This window comes from Mauremys mutica, chromosome 5 (assembly GCF_020497125.1).
Source record: "Mauremys mutica isolate MM-2020 ecotype Southern chromosome 5, ASM2049712v1, whole genome shotgun sequence".
Classification (NCBI taxonomy): domain Eukaryota; kingdom Metazoa; phylum Chordata; order Testudines; family Geoemydidae; genus Mauremys; species Mauremys mutica.
In genome coordinates this window covers 33,689,626-33,705,671 of record NC_059076.1, presented here as the reverse complement: position 1 = coordinate 33,705,671, position 16,046 = coordinate 33,689,626, and the positions used below count along the sequence as shown (strand labels likewise).

The 16,046-nt window shown below is 40.0% G+C and overlaps 1 protein-coding gene across 1 annotated transcript; it reads left to right on the top strand.

The window, feature by feature from the left end:
* The first annotated feature begins 375 nt into the window (after positions 1-375).
* Positions 376-14,236, top strand: LRIT3 (leucine rich repeat, Ig-like and transmembrane domains 3). The gene is made up of 4 exons (XM_045019646.1): positions 376-491; positions 1,808-2,283; positions 10,201-10,506; positions 12,962-14,236. The coding sequence occupies exons 1-4, from the start codon at positions 376-378 to the stop codon at positions 14,026-14,028; spliced, it is 1,965 nt and encodes a 654-aa protein (XP_044875581.1). The 3' UTR covers positions 14,029-14,236.
* The last annotated feature ends 1,810 nt before the right edge of the window (positions 14,237-16,046 follow it).

The window sequence follows — 16,046 nt, the reverse complement described above, 5'->3', positions numbered from 1 at the left end:
AATTAGTTTATTTTTTGACTGTTTTATTAGTTTAGCTAACAACTGCACAACACCCCTGTGAAGTAAAGGGATATGTCAAAATATATCTAGTAAATCTGTATTCAGTATAGTTAACTATAAAGATGATGTCCTGATATGTGATAGATATAATTTTAACAGAATATGTTCCTTTGACATAATAAAAAAACAAGCTGGTTCAACTGATCCCTTTCAGGATACATTTGAAGGTTAAGTAGCTACAGATCTCAGCTAATCCAGTGTAATCTGCTATTACTAAATGGATGTCTACATTCACATTCATAGCACACAGCACACGAGTGCCTGAGAATAAACGTTTTTAGATTTTGTTCATATCAATTTTGCTGGGAGTTAGTCATGTATCTGTTTGTTTGTTTATGCATCATGATTAGCTTTTTTGAAGAAGTAAACAGTTTTTGTCCTTCACAATGCACTTGCATTTACCACGGCAGAAGTGATGGCACTGGAACAAGGTATGCCTTTCTTTATTGCCGTTACACAACGTAATTATAGGAAAATAGGTTGATGGAAATTTAGAATACCATTCTCTGACACCACTGATGAGTGCAGATTGTGTAGTTTTAGTTCATGTACTTTTTAGAAGTATAAAGGGGGAAGTTTACTCCATTTTTATGTCACTTTACATGGTAAACAGTGTGCATGGATATTAAGAGGGAGCAATAATATCTTGTCTTAATGGTTTTTACTTAGCAACTGGATGCCTTTTAAATCTTCAGTTTTTACAGAGACTTCTCTCTGCACTCTAACTTACTAAATGTCGATATTTCCTTGAAAATTTCATTTTTCAAACCAGTTATCCATTGTATGGTAATCCTGGTTTTAGATAAATGCAAAAGTTTCCTTTACTCTATCTCATTGTTAGACAATAGAAAAAGTATGATGATAAAGAAATAGCTTAATCACTTTGAAATATTTTACAGCAGATGCACTAGACATTGTATTGTTGCTCATTTGGGAATTACAAGTTCAGCTAATTTTATTCTTGTACTATACCTGATACAAAGTTCTGATGGGAAGAAAGGAAAATAGATGTTCTTCATAAATCAGCATCTATATGGAGAGAAAGAAGAGACATTAACTTCAGTCAGAATTCTCAAACCTGGATGCCTAGACTCCTAAATCCATATGTATGAACTTAAAATAAATTGAAATGGCCTAATTTTCAGAGGTTCTGAGAAAACCCAGCACCTCTGAAGTCAATGGAAGTAGAAAGTCCACAGAACCTCTGAAAATTAGGCCATTTCTCTTTGGGTGGATTTAGAATCTTAAATTTAAGCACCCAGTTTGAAAAAAAATTCTTTTTTTTTTGTAATCTTCAACCTACTTTCAAAAGTAAAGTTCCACAAATATATTTACCCTCATGCCTTCAATATCTGATATCTCCACTCTTGAAGAGAAATTAGAAAAAGTGACAGAGAGTTATAGACTTTTTATTAAAACGGAGGTCATGAATCTTCTGTTTCAGTGATAAAAATACAAATAAAATTCTTCTGTTCTTGAATTACATTGCTGGCCCTAAAATGACTGGGTAAAAGATAGCATTTGAATTTATCTGGAATTAATGCAGCAGTATCATTAATATTTTATATTCATTTTCTCTTTAGAAAGAAAGTCCACCTCCTAATTGTCTCTATCTTTTAAACATAGAAGATTGCACTTGGTCTGATATTTTGGCAGTAGTGGTGGTAGAAAAGGTATTAACACTTATTATTTGAGATGCAAGTCTCTGGTAATGAAATACAGATCTCTCTTTGTTGTTTGGTGCTAGGTCTGTGCTGTGTAATGACCCTGATATGTTTGAGATCCCTGTGAATGTTCCTGTGGACACAGTAAAACTTCGCATAGAAAAAACTGTCATACGAAGAATCCCCACTGAAGCCTTTTACTACTTGGTGGACCTTAAATACCTGTGGGTGACCTACAATTGTGTGGCTAACATTGATGCCAGCAGCTTTTATAATTTGAAGCAGCTGCATGAATTGCGTCTGGATGGGAATTTGCTGTCAAGTTTCCCTTGGGAGTCTCTTGTGGAGATGCCCAACCTAAGAACCTTTGATTTACATAACAACAAATTGACCAGCATTCCGTCTGAGGCTGGTAGATACCTGAGAAACCTCACCTACCTGGACGTATCCAGCAACAAACTAACCACCTTGCCATCAGACCTAATGGATGTTTGGCCCCCCTTCTCAGAAGCTACACCGTCCAGGAACACAGATCCAGCAGCACAGAGAGTCATATTAGGTAAACTGATGAGGCCATTGGATTCCTTATTAAAACATGTCTAAATATTCTCTTTAAAAGGGAAGCAGCTTAGTGTGGTGTTTGCAGGATTGAGGCCATAGTTTGTAAAGGGCTTTGGGATCATTCAGGATAAAAGGTGCTATAAACATGCAAAATATTGTTATATCAATGCTAATATGTTAGTTTAAAATATAGTGTGAAACTGCTTATCCTATGCTGATTGCTGCCTGCTATTTATTTTAAATATTTTTACTGCTAATATTTGGGACAAACACTGTATAGAAAATACTAATGCATTCTTAAAATGTTTGTTTAGCTTTTTGTAACTCGTGTGGCCCACAGGAATCACTCATCAGTTCTGTAAATATTTTGGCTAATACTTTATTTTTATAATATGTTGATCGTTGGGTGCTCAGAAAAAAATTGTATGTAGGACTAGGTATAATTGGAGAGATTCTCCACTGCACTCAGTTTCTGTGGATGCAGCGTGTACCGAGGGGTGGGAGCAGAGGGTGACTCCCTGATCCTGGGACAGCCAGCCTTCACGTAGGTGGGGGCTGCTCTAATCTACACACCTGGTGATGGCTGGAGCACAGTGTGTTCTGTCTCTACCCCTGCACACTCCCTCTACACTGATGGTTACAGGAGGGAGGAGAGTAGGAGCTGGCTATGGGTATGTTTATACAGCAGCTCTGAGGTGCAGTTCCAGGTCGACATACGTGTGCTCGCTCTGCCTGAGCTAGTTTGGCTGTAGTAGCTCAGGCTAGCTGCCCTGGCACACTCTCGCTTGACCCCCTGACTATGCACTTGGGCGGCTAGTCTGAACTGCTGCTCGTACCACTGTGGCAACCTTGCTCTTTTTAAGTGCTAGCTTGAGCAGCGCTAGCATGTGTCTATCTACCCGTGATGGGAATTTAACCTCCCAGCTACTGTATATGTCAGCGCTAAACCTGCTGAGGATTTTCTCCATATCAGAATCCTCATCTCAGGAGGTCTAGCTAACTGCCAGTCTATTTGCGCTGCCCTTGCTTTGCAAAGATAGTGGAATCTGGTTGAGTGCTCGCAAAGTTTCCTCACCAGTCTTTGTCAACAGCCTTTAATCCTGACAAGCCTTGCAGCCCTAGCACCTGTATTCTCTTGAGCACATGTGACTGATTGTGCCATGTTATGTGATGATTTTATAATGTGCAAAAATGTCCCCAGGGGAATTAGCATAAGACCTTTAGCTCATTTTCATTTGTGAACTAAGTCTGGATTTGAACCCGTGTCTCCAGAGATGAAAGGGCAGTAGATTCACTGGATTCAGGTGCCAATTTGCCTCTGGTTTTTGGATCCTATGTTCTGTGGAGATGGTATGCAGTTACCTACCTTCAGACTTACATACTGAAGTCAAATACCCTGAAAATAAAATGATGATTTCTTTGTAGAATTTGGAGCAACTATAAATTAGGTTAGCTGTGAACGATTCACTTCATTTCCAGTCATTACAAAAGCCATTTATTGTAAGTCTACTAGAGTGCAAGCAGACAATGATTGTTATACAATTAATCTGAACGTGAACCTCTGGAGATCTGAAGTGTCACACTGCTTGTGTTTTGGATCGTTCCCTGACAAGCCCACAATCCCCTTCCCAGTAAACCTGCTTCTCCTTCCTCTTTATTGAGTTTATTACTGTAGTGTCCAGGAGCCCAGGTTGTGTTTCTCACTCATGCGCGAGGGTGTGCATGCACACACACACTTGCACATGAGCTCACACACTCATTGCAGGAGTCTCACCCTCAGGTCTGTGCCAGAGGGACATGGCTGTTACGACCTGATAGATTTTAGGATCTGGTGACAAAATCATAGAGAGAGGCCCTCCCTGCTGTACTTTTGTTGCTTAAAAAATGTACCATGTTGAATAGGATTTATATGAGCCTGACTATCTTCTTCACTTCTCCAAGCAGAAGGGATTCTGGGAAGGAACCATGAAAAAGGGAGACTGGTGGCTCTGTGACATTGCCCTCTCTGATACCCCGTGGAAGATCTGCTGGGGCTCACTGAGGTTTTCAGGGCTGGGAGAGGAACCAGAGAGCCGTTGTTCTGTGTAGCACTCACTCACCACCTCTGGGAAGGGGGAATCTGCTTGGATTCCATGCCTTAATTAATTCTGCTTGAATCAGTGCTAACTAAGGCTACATTTCTGCACCTCTGAGAGAGGCTGGCCTGCTAATGGTAGCATTTCTCCTGCAGGAACCACATTGCCAGGTATAAGAAGGGGCCAAAGGAGCTGACTTAAACCATTTAGACCATTGGACTAAAGCTTCACTTCTTCACAGATCTGCAGTTCTCTGCACCTTCTGCCTTCTCTAGATGAAAATTCTGCAAAGTGAACCTGCCGAGAGTCCTGGGTACTTTGTCCCCCTCCTATGGGAGCATCCAGCTAGGTGCTCCATCTCTAGCTGGCTTGTTAGCTGAAAGCATGGTGTCACTGGAAGCTGAAATTCAGAGCTTCCTAGCAGTACTTACAGCAAAGTCAAGTTGTTTGAAATGCTGCCGGTAAAATGGCAGTCAGGGTTCTGCTCAGTGTGAGCAATGGTTGGCAGAATCAGGAAAACAAGATTATTCGCTGGTGTGTTTAAACAAAACAAAAACTCAAACCCAAACCAAGTGATTTTTGACATTTAGAAGGCTCTGCTAGCTGCAATGTCAGAAGTGAACCTGAGGAGGAGAGAGTGCAGGAGAAGGCTCCCTTTCCAAATCTTCAGGCGACGTGACTGACTGTGCCCCTGGAAAACCAGGAGCTGCTTTTGTCTAGCTGACAAGAACCTGGACTTTCCCTAGTCTTGTTGGTAATCCCAAACTTTACCCTGGCTTGACCCATTTTAATTCCTTATGTTTCTTCAGTCAATTTGGGCACCAAAGGCTCAATCCTGTTCCTACCGAAGTCGATGGTGGCAGGACTGGGCTGCAGGAGCATATTGTGGTTTGAAATGTGAGGCATGCACAATGGTAATATCATTCCCCTTGTGGTCTCCCTCCTAGAGAGCCATTGAGAGGATGAGGGAATACAGCATATGATAGAGCTGCAGTTAGCGCTGCCTTCCCATGTGCCAAGGACCCTGAATGCAGCAGATCCACCAGGCTTCTGCAGAGTGTGCTGGCCAGGCAGTTGGGAAGACTCAGCTCTTCCTGGGGCCTGCTCTGTAGTGATTGTTTCCATGGCACTGTGTGTGGCAGTGTTGGGAGAGGGAAGCACAGGGAGCCAGTGGGAAAAGGGGCCAGTCAGTCTTTTACTATGTGAAGCCACTGACTAAACCCCAGCTGAGCAGCAGGGGCTGCAGATGGTATTGCAGTTACCTTGAGTGGCGGAAACATCACAGCTGGGGTGGAGGAAACATCACCTGTTAATAACATCTGGGTTTCATTTTGAACCTTGAATATTTTATTTATTGCCACTTTACAACCCACTAAAAAGGGAATAATGTGCACTTAATTACACCCTGAGGTTGGTTACTGATTTACAGAGAAAATTTCCTACATAGCTCGCCTCTAAGCTAAAGTCCATATTGACACAGCGGCACATACTGGTGTGGGGGAAACTCTGTTTACCAAGAAGGAAGGACTGCATAACTGTATTATTCTGTGATACACATTGGAGTATATAATTCACAACTGTAACTATGGGCTGTTATTAGGCATTGATGGGGATGAGTAACCAATGAGTTACTGAGGAAGCAAATTATTTGAGTTTGTTGTGATCACTGCAGCATTCAGGCTTGTCTCCAAATGAATCAGATAAGAAATGTGGCCATTTTCTGTCCATTTGCACAGGAACTCCATTGTGGTTCATTAGGAAGGAAGCTTTGTCAATTGCTCATTGTACTGTGTTGCCTACTTGTACCATATCATATCTATGTATGGCAAATCAATGCTTATTGTGCAACCATTTTAAGTGTTGGTTTCATATTAGAAGAAAACCCTGGCTCATAACTGGCTGGAAATAGCCATCATGTGAGTGAGGAGATTACCTCCTCGGAGTCAATGTTGGACCTGAGGAACTGAAACAATGTTAATGAATCAACTCTAAATAACTGCACTTTGTCTGGCTGCAGTGAAAATAATTATTTATCTCAGAACCAATTAGATAACATGAAAATCTTTGTCTCCCTCATGGAAGACGTTAAGAAAAGAGCCTCCTGTCTCTACCTGCAGATGCAGGAGTATATTTATATGTTGGGAAAGAGGCAAGGTGAGTAGGTCTGGGGTTCTACAGCTTTTCCCATTCAGAAAATCCAGTGCTTCCAAATGATCTGGAACCCTCAAGGCTAGCCTAAATAACCACGTTAACCGTATTACCTTGTTCTTTGCTTCCCTGTCTCGTCTGTTATTTGTCACTCTTTGCTCAGTCTATTTCTGTTTTTACTCTGTAGGTCAGGGACTGTCTCATGTTTGTATGTACAGTGCCTCAGGCAGTGGAGTTTGGATCTGGATTGAATCCTTTGAGCACTACTGCAATATGAGCAATAAATAGCAAGTCATAACTTCCTATTGGGAAAAAGTCAGCCAAAGAGGTTTTGTCATAAGCTGTCCATGGGGAGAAGGACTCAGCCATCTTGTGAAGGGAGACAAGCTGCTAGTCCTACCAATCTTGAGGGTTCATGCGGAAAGCAAACTTATAACTCTGGGAATCCTGGGGTCTCCTGATGCCTGACCTTCACTTCCCCACTGCACCGTATCCCCTCAGCTGTATGTTTCTACCTTCTTTGAACCGGAAAGAACAGAGGCCTTATAGGGGAATTAACATGGCTTTTAGCATAATTTACTACTGTGGAAAGCTGCCAGCATTTAAGGGGTTGTTTCAGGAGCAGCCACTCTCCCTTCCAATATCTTAGGAGTACTTCCTTCTCCTTATACTCTTTTTCTCCAGTCCAGAGGGAAGAGAACTGGTCATTTTGTAAAATATCAAGCAGGAATGGACATTTCTCTGAATAAGAATAGCATCTGCCTCTGGACCAGTTAAAAATAAAACTAGACAGATTTTAAAGGTAGGCACACGCAATTGTGTATTTGAGTGAGTTCGACTTGTGAGCAAATATCACGAGTTAAGAAGCTCATTTGCATATGAGGTGCTTGACTATTAAGTGCTTAATCCTACAACCTTCACTTTCTTTTATCATAATTGTTTTCAGTGGAATTATTTGTTGATATTTTTGTGCGCCTTTGTATGTTTTAAAAGTTTCACAATAGGCTTATATTTCAATCACTCAATCATATTGGTGAATAATTTACCTGTCTAAGGGACTAATCCTACAAATCCCTATTATCATTATTACTCACACGAGTAAGACTTTGCAGGATCAGACCATTAAAAATGTGATTTAGGTTATTTAATTTTTTTTTAAAGAGACATAATTGTCCCACCTCAGCAACATACAAATTTTCCAAAATGTGAGAAATATATATTCAGGAACTGTGGATAAGTAACATTAAGTTACCCTGGCAGAGATGGTGTCCCTACCCTCTGTTTGCCGGGAGCTGGGAATTGGCGACAGAGGATGGATCACTTGATAGTTACCTGTTCTGTTCATTCCCTCTGGGGCACCTGGCATTGGCCACTGTCAGTAGACAGGATACTGGGCTAGATGGACCTTTGGTCTGACCCACCATGGCTGTTCTTGTGTTCTTGGACCCCTTTACTTTGCACAATGGTCTCAACATCCTTACATGGAATGTACATTTGCACATCCTGGGAATTAGGGGCATTATGTTGGATTTGTTTACAATTAATGGCTTCTGGGACACCTGTACTGCGTCTATGAACTGGAAGGAAGTTTATCTTATGTACTAAGGGAGTAGGCTGGAAATTGAGAACGTCGACCTTCTCCTTCCCCTGCTAGTTTTACCCATGTTCCCAGCTTAAGTATACAGTGCAAAGGGGAGCTATAGATAGGATGGACTGATGTTAGAGGAAACCTGTTGAAATTCACCTCTGGTGAACTGGTCTTTTATGTATATATTTTTATATATATGCCCAGTTCACCAGAGGTTGTCAAGTTGTGTGTGTGTGTGTGTGTGTGTGTATATATATATATATATATAGCTTTGGAGACCGTTTATATATAAACGTCTCCAAAGCTATATATAATCTCCAAAGAGGAGTGTGCGCTCACGCGCGTGCTCTCTCTCTCTCTTGCTCTCTCTCTCTCTTTTTTGGAGATTAGCTTTTTAAAATACAATACTCGAAACAGTTTTCTTGGATTTGCCTATTCCTTTTCTTGTGGGTAATAATTAGTCAGATTTAAAATCACTCTTGTCTGGAAGGAGTACAATTGGATTGTGATGTCATAAACGTATAGTCAAGGAATCTCTTCAGGTCAAGTCTTGTTTTAAAGGGTGGGATTAGTCAGGGTTTACCACTGTCTTAATCAATCACTGACTTTGTGCTTAAAATAACCTAATCTTGGTCAGGTGGTTAAAGAAAGCATGTATTTCTACATCTACAGATTTTTTCTAAAAATGCAAAGACATTAGAAGCAAATGAAATATTAAGAAAGGGAAAAAGAAAGGTGTTGGTAACATGGAATAATTCCAAATTTTTATTTAATTATTCGTAAAGTTAATGCATCTTTTCAGATCATGAGTTGTGTACTATGTCCCTGTATCTGGGTTTCATTCATGACTGGTTTGCTAAACTGTTCAGAGTATCCAGTAATTATAGGTTTTCACTGCAAAGTAGTAGCTTTTATATCTGCCTGCTCACTTTTAATGCACCCATCATCATAGCATTGGAGGCTATCCCATGTTACCTACAAAAATAGCTTGAATTTGGAATTAGTTCTATTTATTGTTAATATTCAAAGGAAATGGAGTGTTCCAGGGAGATGTGTACAGAGATCTAAAGTCAAATCAGAAACTGTTTAAAGGCATGAATGAAATGCTGTGGACCAGATCCTCAGCTGGTATAAATAGATATTTCTCTATTGAAGTCAACAGAGCTATGCTGTCTTACACCAATATAAGAGCTGGACCTATATTACTATAAAATGGCCAATGTAATTCACCTGAAATCAAATTCAACAATAGAAGAAATGTCCCCTCACTCCTGCTCTTCATAATTAAAGGGCAAATAGTCTGAAGTCAAATGGGGAGGGGCACGGTCCTTGTGTGCCATCAAAAATGCTAAGATCCTTTAATTATTTTGACAGTTCCTCTGCCCTCCTCCCTCTCTCTCTCCACATCCCTCCACAACTTTTAAATATTTTGTATTTAAAAGATTGGCCTGAACGAGATCTCTGAATCCAAACACCCCTGAACATTGGGAAAGTTCAGATCCAGGTCTAAACTTCGTTGGCTTAAAGCCATCTCTGTTCAATGGCAGAAGAGTTGGTATAAGTCATAAACACTTTAATCATTGCTGTCTCCTCAGCCAAAATCCAAGCACTGAAAAAGGTGCCCGAAAAAAAAAAAAAGAGAAGCTTAGAAAACTCCATACTTAATGAAGGGGAAAAAGGAGAGCAGTGGAGGTCAAAGGACAACCAGAGCTATTAGAAGATCTACTTGTACTTGAAGGGTCTGCCAAGAAGCCAAATGCAGGTGAAACACCTTACTTGGCAGCTAACCAAGGCTGCTCCTTCTGAGGTTGTTTCAAAGGAATGAAAAAATGGTACACTTTAGTGTAGAATATGTCAACTCATGTACCATTTTCTGTGCAGGTGGTTGTGGGGAAAAGATCTAGTTTATCAATTGTTAACAAAATAGCTTTAACCCTCCTTCTGAACCTCAAAAAAAAGTATAAAAGGAACAAATTAAATATTTCATGAACTTAAGAGACACAGTCTCCCTATTAGCATTTAGACACAATGGTATGTCCCACTCTAATCATGAAATCCAAGTAATGCTTGAAACTAAGTGTATGCTTTTTTTTTTCTGCTTAAGGTTTGCAGGACAATCCATGGTTTTGTGACTGTCGGATTTCAAAGCTAATTGAATTTTCCAAAATAGTGGACACCTCTGTTGTACTTCTGGATCCTCTTGTGGCTTGTAGTGGACCTGAGAGTCTGGCAGGTATCTTGTTCCAGAGAGCAGAGCTGGAACAGTGTCTTAAACCATCAGTGATGACTTCAGCAACAAAAATCACATCGCCTCTGGGAAGCAATGTACTGCTACGCTGTGATGCCACTGGATATCCAACCCCACAACTTACCTGGATCAGGTCAGACAATTTACCGGTGAACTATACAGGTATTTCATAATTTATTACTAAGAAATATGAGAACCTAGATATATTGATAGTTTGCGCTTGGAAATGATCTTTGAGATCATTATTATGAATGGTGAAAAATGAACAAGACCAGATATTTCTCACAATAGTTTTACCGTTTGGGTCCAGAATCTCCTTGTCCCTATTTGTGTTAAATTCATCCATATCTGAACATGAACAGGGCAAACAAGTCACTTCCAATTCAGAACATGACATGGAACCAAGACTGGATAGGAGGCTTAGATTCAGGATCCCAAAATTGGATGGGGTGGTTTGGACTTGAAATTTCAGTTTTGGCTTGTCTCCGGTACAAAATGCAAGTTAAAAAAGCCAGTGTAGCCATAACTGAGCTATTTAAACACAGCAATTTTTATTATAAGTATTGGCTTTGTGATAAATATTACTTTGTGTGAATTTTGGTCATTTACCACCAATGTCCATACTGAACGGTAAAGAGACAGTGAATATTTTATATTGTTTTTTGTATATCAGCCAATTTTAGTAATTGCATCTAGCAATTCAGAAGTTTTCCTATTTTTAAGTAATGGGTTCGTGAGAATGAACTGTATGACAACTTAATGTAAGCACATAATAATAAATTGTTATATTTATTATGAAAAATTCTTTTAACTCAAAGCTGTAAGCTAATATCACTCATTTAAAACGAAATCAGTGGAAATGAATTGTTATAGTGCAATATTGGAGGCTGCCAGTAGATGGCACCATGGTTAGCATCTAAGGATTATCTTTAGTATTTAAGGAAGAACTGTAGAAGAGGAAAGACAGAAAAAGTAAGGGTCAGAGAGTAGGGGAAGCTAGCGAATGTATAAACTCTGCAGCTTCTAGAAAAGTCTGGAAATTAAACTGTTTACCTCAGAACTCAATTATTTTAATAACTCAAAGTATTTTGATGGTTACATATTCTGTAGAGGTGGGTTTGAACTCTGCAGTGTGAATTCAAATCCAAACTTTTCCAAAATTTGGGTGGAGAGCTTTTGTAACTGGAAAGCTATATATATAAAATTGTCTTTGCTTTTGCTGTTCATGTCACAACAGTCATTGTAGAGCACACAAATAGTGGAGACACAGAAGTCTGTAAAATCGAGATGTCATACATTACAATTGTTTAATTATTTATAGTGCCTGTCTTTCACCTTTGGAGCTTACAATAATTAAAATATATGGGGTGAAGAGTAAAATCCACATAATAAAAATAGATATAACTCTATTAATTATTACAGGTCTAACTTAATCTCTTAATCTTTATTTAAAGTGTGTGTGTGTGTGTGTGTGTGTGTGTGTGTGTGGACTCTTAAGGGGTCTAGATAGACAGTTCTGGGAAAGAACTTGTCCTGTGGACTGAAAAGCCTGGGTAGTGCAGGCTGCTGCTTCTTACTCCAGCCACGTGATCCAATCCTGACCTGAGGGCTTACCCTTAGGTGAAACAGGATAATTCCCTTTCCAATGCATGTTTAGACTTCAACCTCCCTTGTGAGGTGGTGTATAAAGTTCCTGGATTATGTGATAGACTTAATAATTGTCCTATGGGATTGTACCAGTGCTCTATGTAGTCCAAAATAGTGCCCCAGAAGGTTGTGTAAAGCCCCATAATGGGTAATTATGCAATGACCTACCCATGGGGGATGTTTTTTGCTAACCCCAGGCAGTTAGCAGTAAGATTTTACCCTTAAGCATAAGAGCTGATGGGTGAAACCTTCAAGACCATTTAAGTGACTTAGGAGCCAAAGTACCATTTCCTGAAGTGACTTAGATACTTAGGGTTCTAAGTCTTGCTGAAGGTCAGTGTAGCTTTTAAAGTCCATGGAATTTAGGCAGCCAAGTCACGTATGCACTTTTGAAACTTTACCCTATATCCCTCCCTATATCCCTTTAACCATTTTTGTTTTTTATAGTGAAATGGCAAATATTTTTATTACTCTAATTTTATTTTTGAACCTTACTCAGGGCAAGTCTACACTTAAAACACTGCATCGGCACAGCTGTACTGATGCAACTATAGCACTTGAATGACGATGTTCTCTGCTGACTGGAGAGAGCTCTCCTGTCGGCGTAGTTAATCCACCTCCCCGAGAGGTGGTAGCTATGCCAATGGGAGAAGCTCTCCTGCTGACAGAGCTCTATCTGCACAGGGTGTTAAGCTGGTATAACTATGTCGCTCAGGAGTGTGGATTTTTCATACCCCTGAGTAGTGTAATTATACTGATGTAAGTCTGTAGTGTACACCAGCCCCCAACTCTTTTTTTCAATACTATTATATGGCAGGGAGTTCTGCAAGTTGTGTTTAAAAAAACAATATGTTCAATTCAAATTGTTTTTTCTAACATAGCAAAAGCATGGAAGGGTAAAGCCATAACCTTGCCTTTTTGTTATGTTACTGTTACACTGTTTTACTATATGCATTTCATTTTCCTTTAGTAATTCAAGAAACTCCAGGAGAGGGTGTCAGATGGTCCATAATAAGTTTGACAGGGATTTCATACAAGGATGCAGGGGACTACAGATGTAAGGCCAAAAATTTGGCGGGAATGTCAGAAGCTGCTGTTACTGTCACTGTGGTTGGTGTTGTCACTACGACTGTGTCACCACAGAAGTATGGGAAGAAGTTTGAAGCAGACCAACAAAATAACACACAGGAGGAAGCCAAGAAAGAATCTGAAAAAAGCACCACACCTCCTCCATCCTTAACATCGCTACCCACAACAATGGCTACCACTGAAAGGGCAACAAGTGCCAAGATCACAGACAAAAAACAGTCCAAGTCTATGGCTGATGGGAAAAAAAGTTCAAAGGGAGTAACAAATGGAAACAACAAAAAGTCTGAAGAAACAAGCAAGAAAGATGAGGCGACTTTATTGAATGCAGCAGCACTGGCTGAACAGAACGTCACCATAAAAAACCTAAAAGTTATTAGTGAAACGGATGAAAGAGTTACCTTAACTTGGAAAACCATCAATGCCACAAGCAACTCTCCAGTGACTGTATTGTACTCAAAGTATGGGGAGAAAGATATGCTGCCTCTGAGTACAGATCCCAGCAAAAACAAAGTCACAATAGATGGTTTGCAGCCTAGTACACAATACATGGCATGTGTCTGTCCCAAAGGAGTCCCACCTACAAAAGAGCAATGCATTATTTTCTCCACTGATGGAATAAATGGTGAGAGTGGTTCTCAAGTTTCCATTTTGATCATGACTAGCAGTGTGGCATGTGTGATTGTTCTACCTTTGATATTTTTCTTACTCTATAAAGTTTTAAAACTTCACAGGAAACCAAAATCTGCTAGGGAAGCTGACCTTGCAAAAGAGACCTATGTCAAATTTGAAACACTTTCTCTTAAGCCCCGTTCAGTGGGCACAGGAGGAGAGCTCTGGACTCGAAGAAACACTGATGAGTCAGAAAGACTTCTGCTTTGCTCTAGGTCAAGCATGGATTCTCAGATGACCTTCAAAAGTGAGGGCTCCAGGTCTGAGTACTTCTGTTGAATGTTGTATATAGTGGACAATGTGAAATACACTAAGGGTAAAACTAATTCCAAACTGAAGTCTTGTATCTCAAAGCAGGTCAGTGCCAGTTAGGAAATACCACTATCAGATATAGTATCTGATACAACTCAGACTATTGCGGTAGGAGGGGGAAAGGGAAATTGATGCCAGCATTTGTTTTTTGTCTTTTTTACATCCTGTCATGCATCCTGTGACTTCTGATATGAGATAGTGATGTTCCTTGGAGAGTAAATAGAGCATAAAGTAACTCTGCCTGATTTATGTTCTGATATTTTCTGTTTTTATTAAACATACTGGTATTTATCTTGTCATTTGATTTCATGTGTACGACATGCAAGTTGTATCTATCAAATATTCCCCACATTTCTTTTAAAAAAATACTATATACTGGAGAAAAGCTATAGGAGCAGAGCTTAAACTCTGGCTTTGCTTGAGTCAAAGATAGTCACTTATACTTAATATTTGAAAATACAGATTTTCCGATGACAGCTTGTGCTTCAAAATGTGATAGAGCACTACACTGTATAATGTCTTGGAGAAGGAGTGATTTTGGGTTAATCAAGGCTCAAGTCAGTTACCCAGAGATCATGTGCTTTGTTTCTTGAGATGCAACATAGACCATCTTCATCAAGTTACAGATGCTTTTGGAAGGAGCTTCTCTTGGCTGGTGAACTTAAGGTAAGGTTTTGCTGTGGGTAGCTTTGTAAGGGACAAATGTTAACAATAGGTTGAAACTACTGGTACTTAATATGGTCCTGTTGCAAAATCCCAGCCTTAGAACACTATACATACTGCATTTTAATTAACTTCTTTGACAATTGTTTACCTTTGACACTATATAACATACATACGTTTATGTATAAGACGCATGGTAAGATGAGGTCTTGTCCTCCAATAGCTACAGACAAGATGCAACAGGAGATGTAACAAATAGCAGGAGGGAATGAGGCGACAGGGTGAGGGTTACATTTGGAATGTGTAATTGCGTAGGCGAATTATGAGCACAACTCAACATTTCCAAAATCATATTATATATTTTAAAAATAAACATCTAGGATTGCCTACCATGAGTCCGATCCTGCATCCATTGAAGTCCCTGACAAGACTCCATTTGACTTCATTGCTGCAGGTTCCAACTCCATGAGTATCACTGTGTGTAAACAGGGGGAACACAATACATGCCAAAATGGATTTAAAAAAAAAAAAAAAAAGAGCTAGCATCTTTGATATCTTGGGCCTTTCCATGTGAGTTCTGTGGGAAGCTGGGAATCTTCCCTTTCCAATGAGATGATGATAATACCTGGATCTTATCTAGTGCTTTTCATCCATAGATCTCAAAGTGCTTTACAAAGCAGGCCAGTGTCTTTCTCCCCATTTTACAGATGGATAACTTGAGGCACGGAGCGGGTAAAGTGACTCGCCTAAGGTCACCCACTAGACCAGTGGCAGAGCTGGGAATAGAACCCACATCTTTTGGATAAACAAGATAAAGCTTCTGTTTCTGCTTCTGCAATAACATGACATAATGGATTTTCAAAGCATAACACCTTTAGGTGTCATTAGGCTGGGTTTAAATCTTTCTCGTCTTGGGCAGGTGTCATTTGTGGGGAAAACTTGGGTAAGGAGGAAGAAATATTTTTGTCATAAATTGACTTAGTGTAAACTCTTCATCCCAAGGAATCTGTTTGAAACTGCTCAGTGGGTTAGGATGATAAAAGGAGTGCTAGAGAAACATGGAGTAGTGGGCAGAGAGCAGCTAAGCTAGTCAAAGGTGCATGTTACATTTATTTGCATAATAGCTCTTCAGTTTATTAAATGGATAAGAACTGCATTAGTGGTCAGATCAATGGTGCATTTAGCCCTGTATCCTGTCTCTGACAGTGGCCAGAGCTGACAGAGCTTCAGAGGGAGTGTATGGAACAGGGCAGTTCTGGAGAGATCCATCCTTGTCTTTCCCTCCTAGCTTCTGTCAGTCAGAAGTTTAGGGTCGCCCCTAG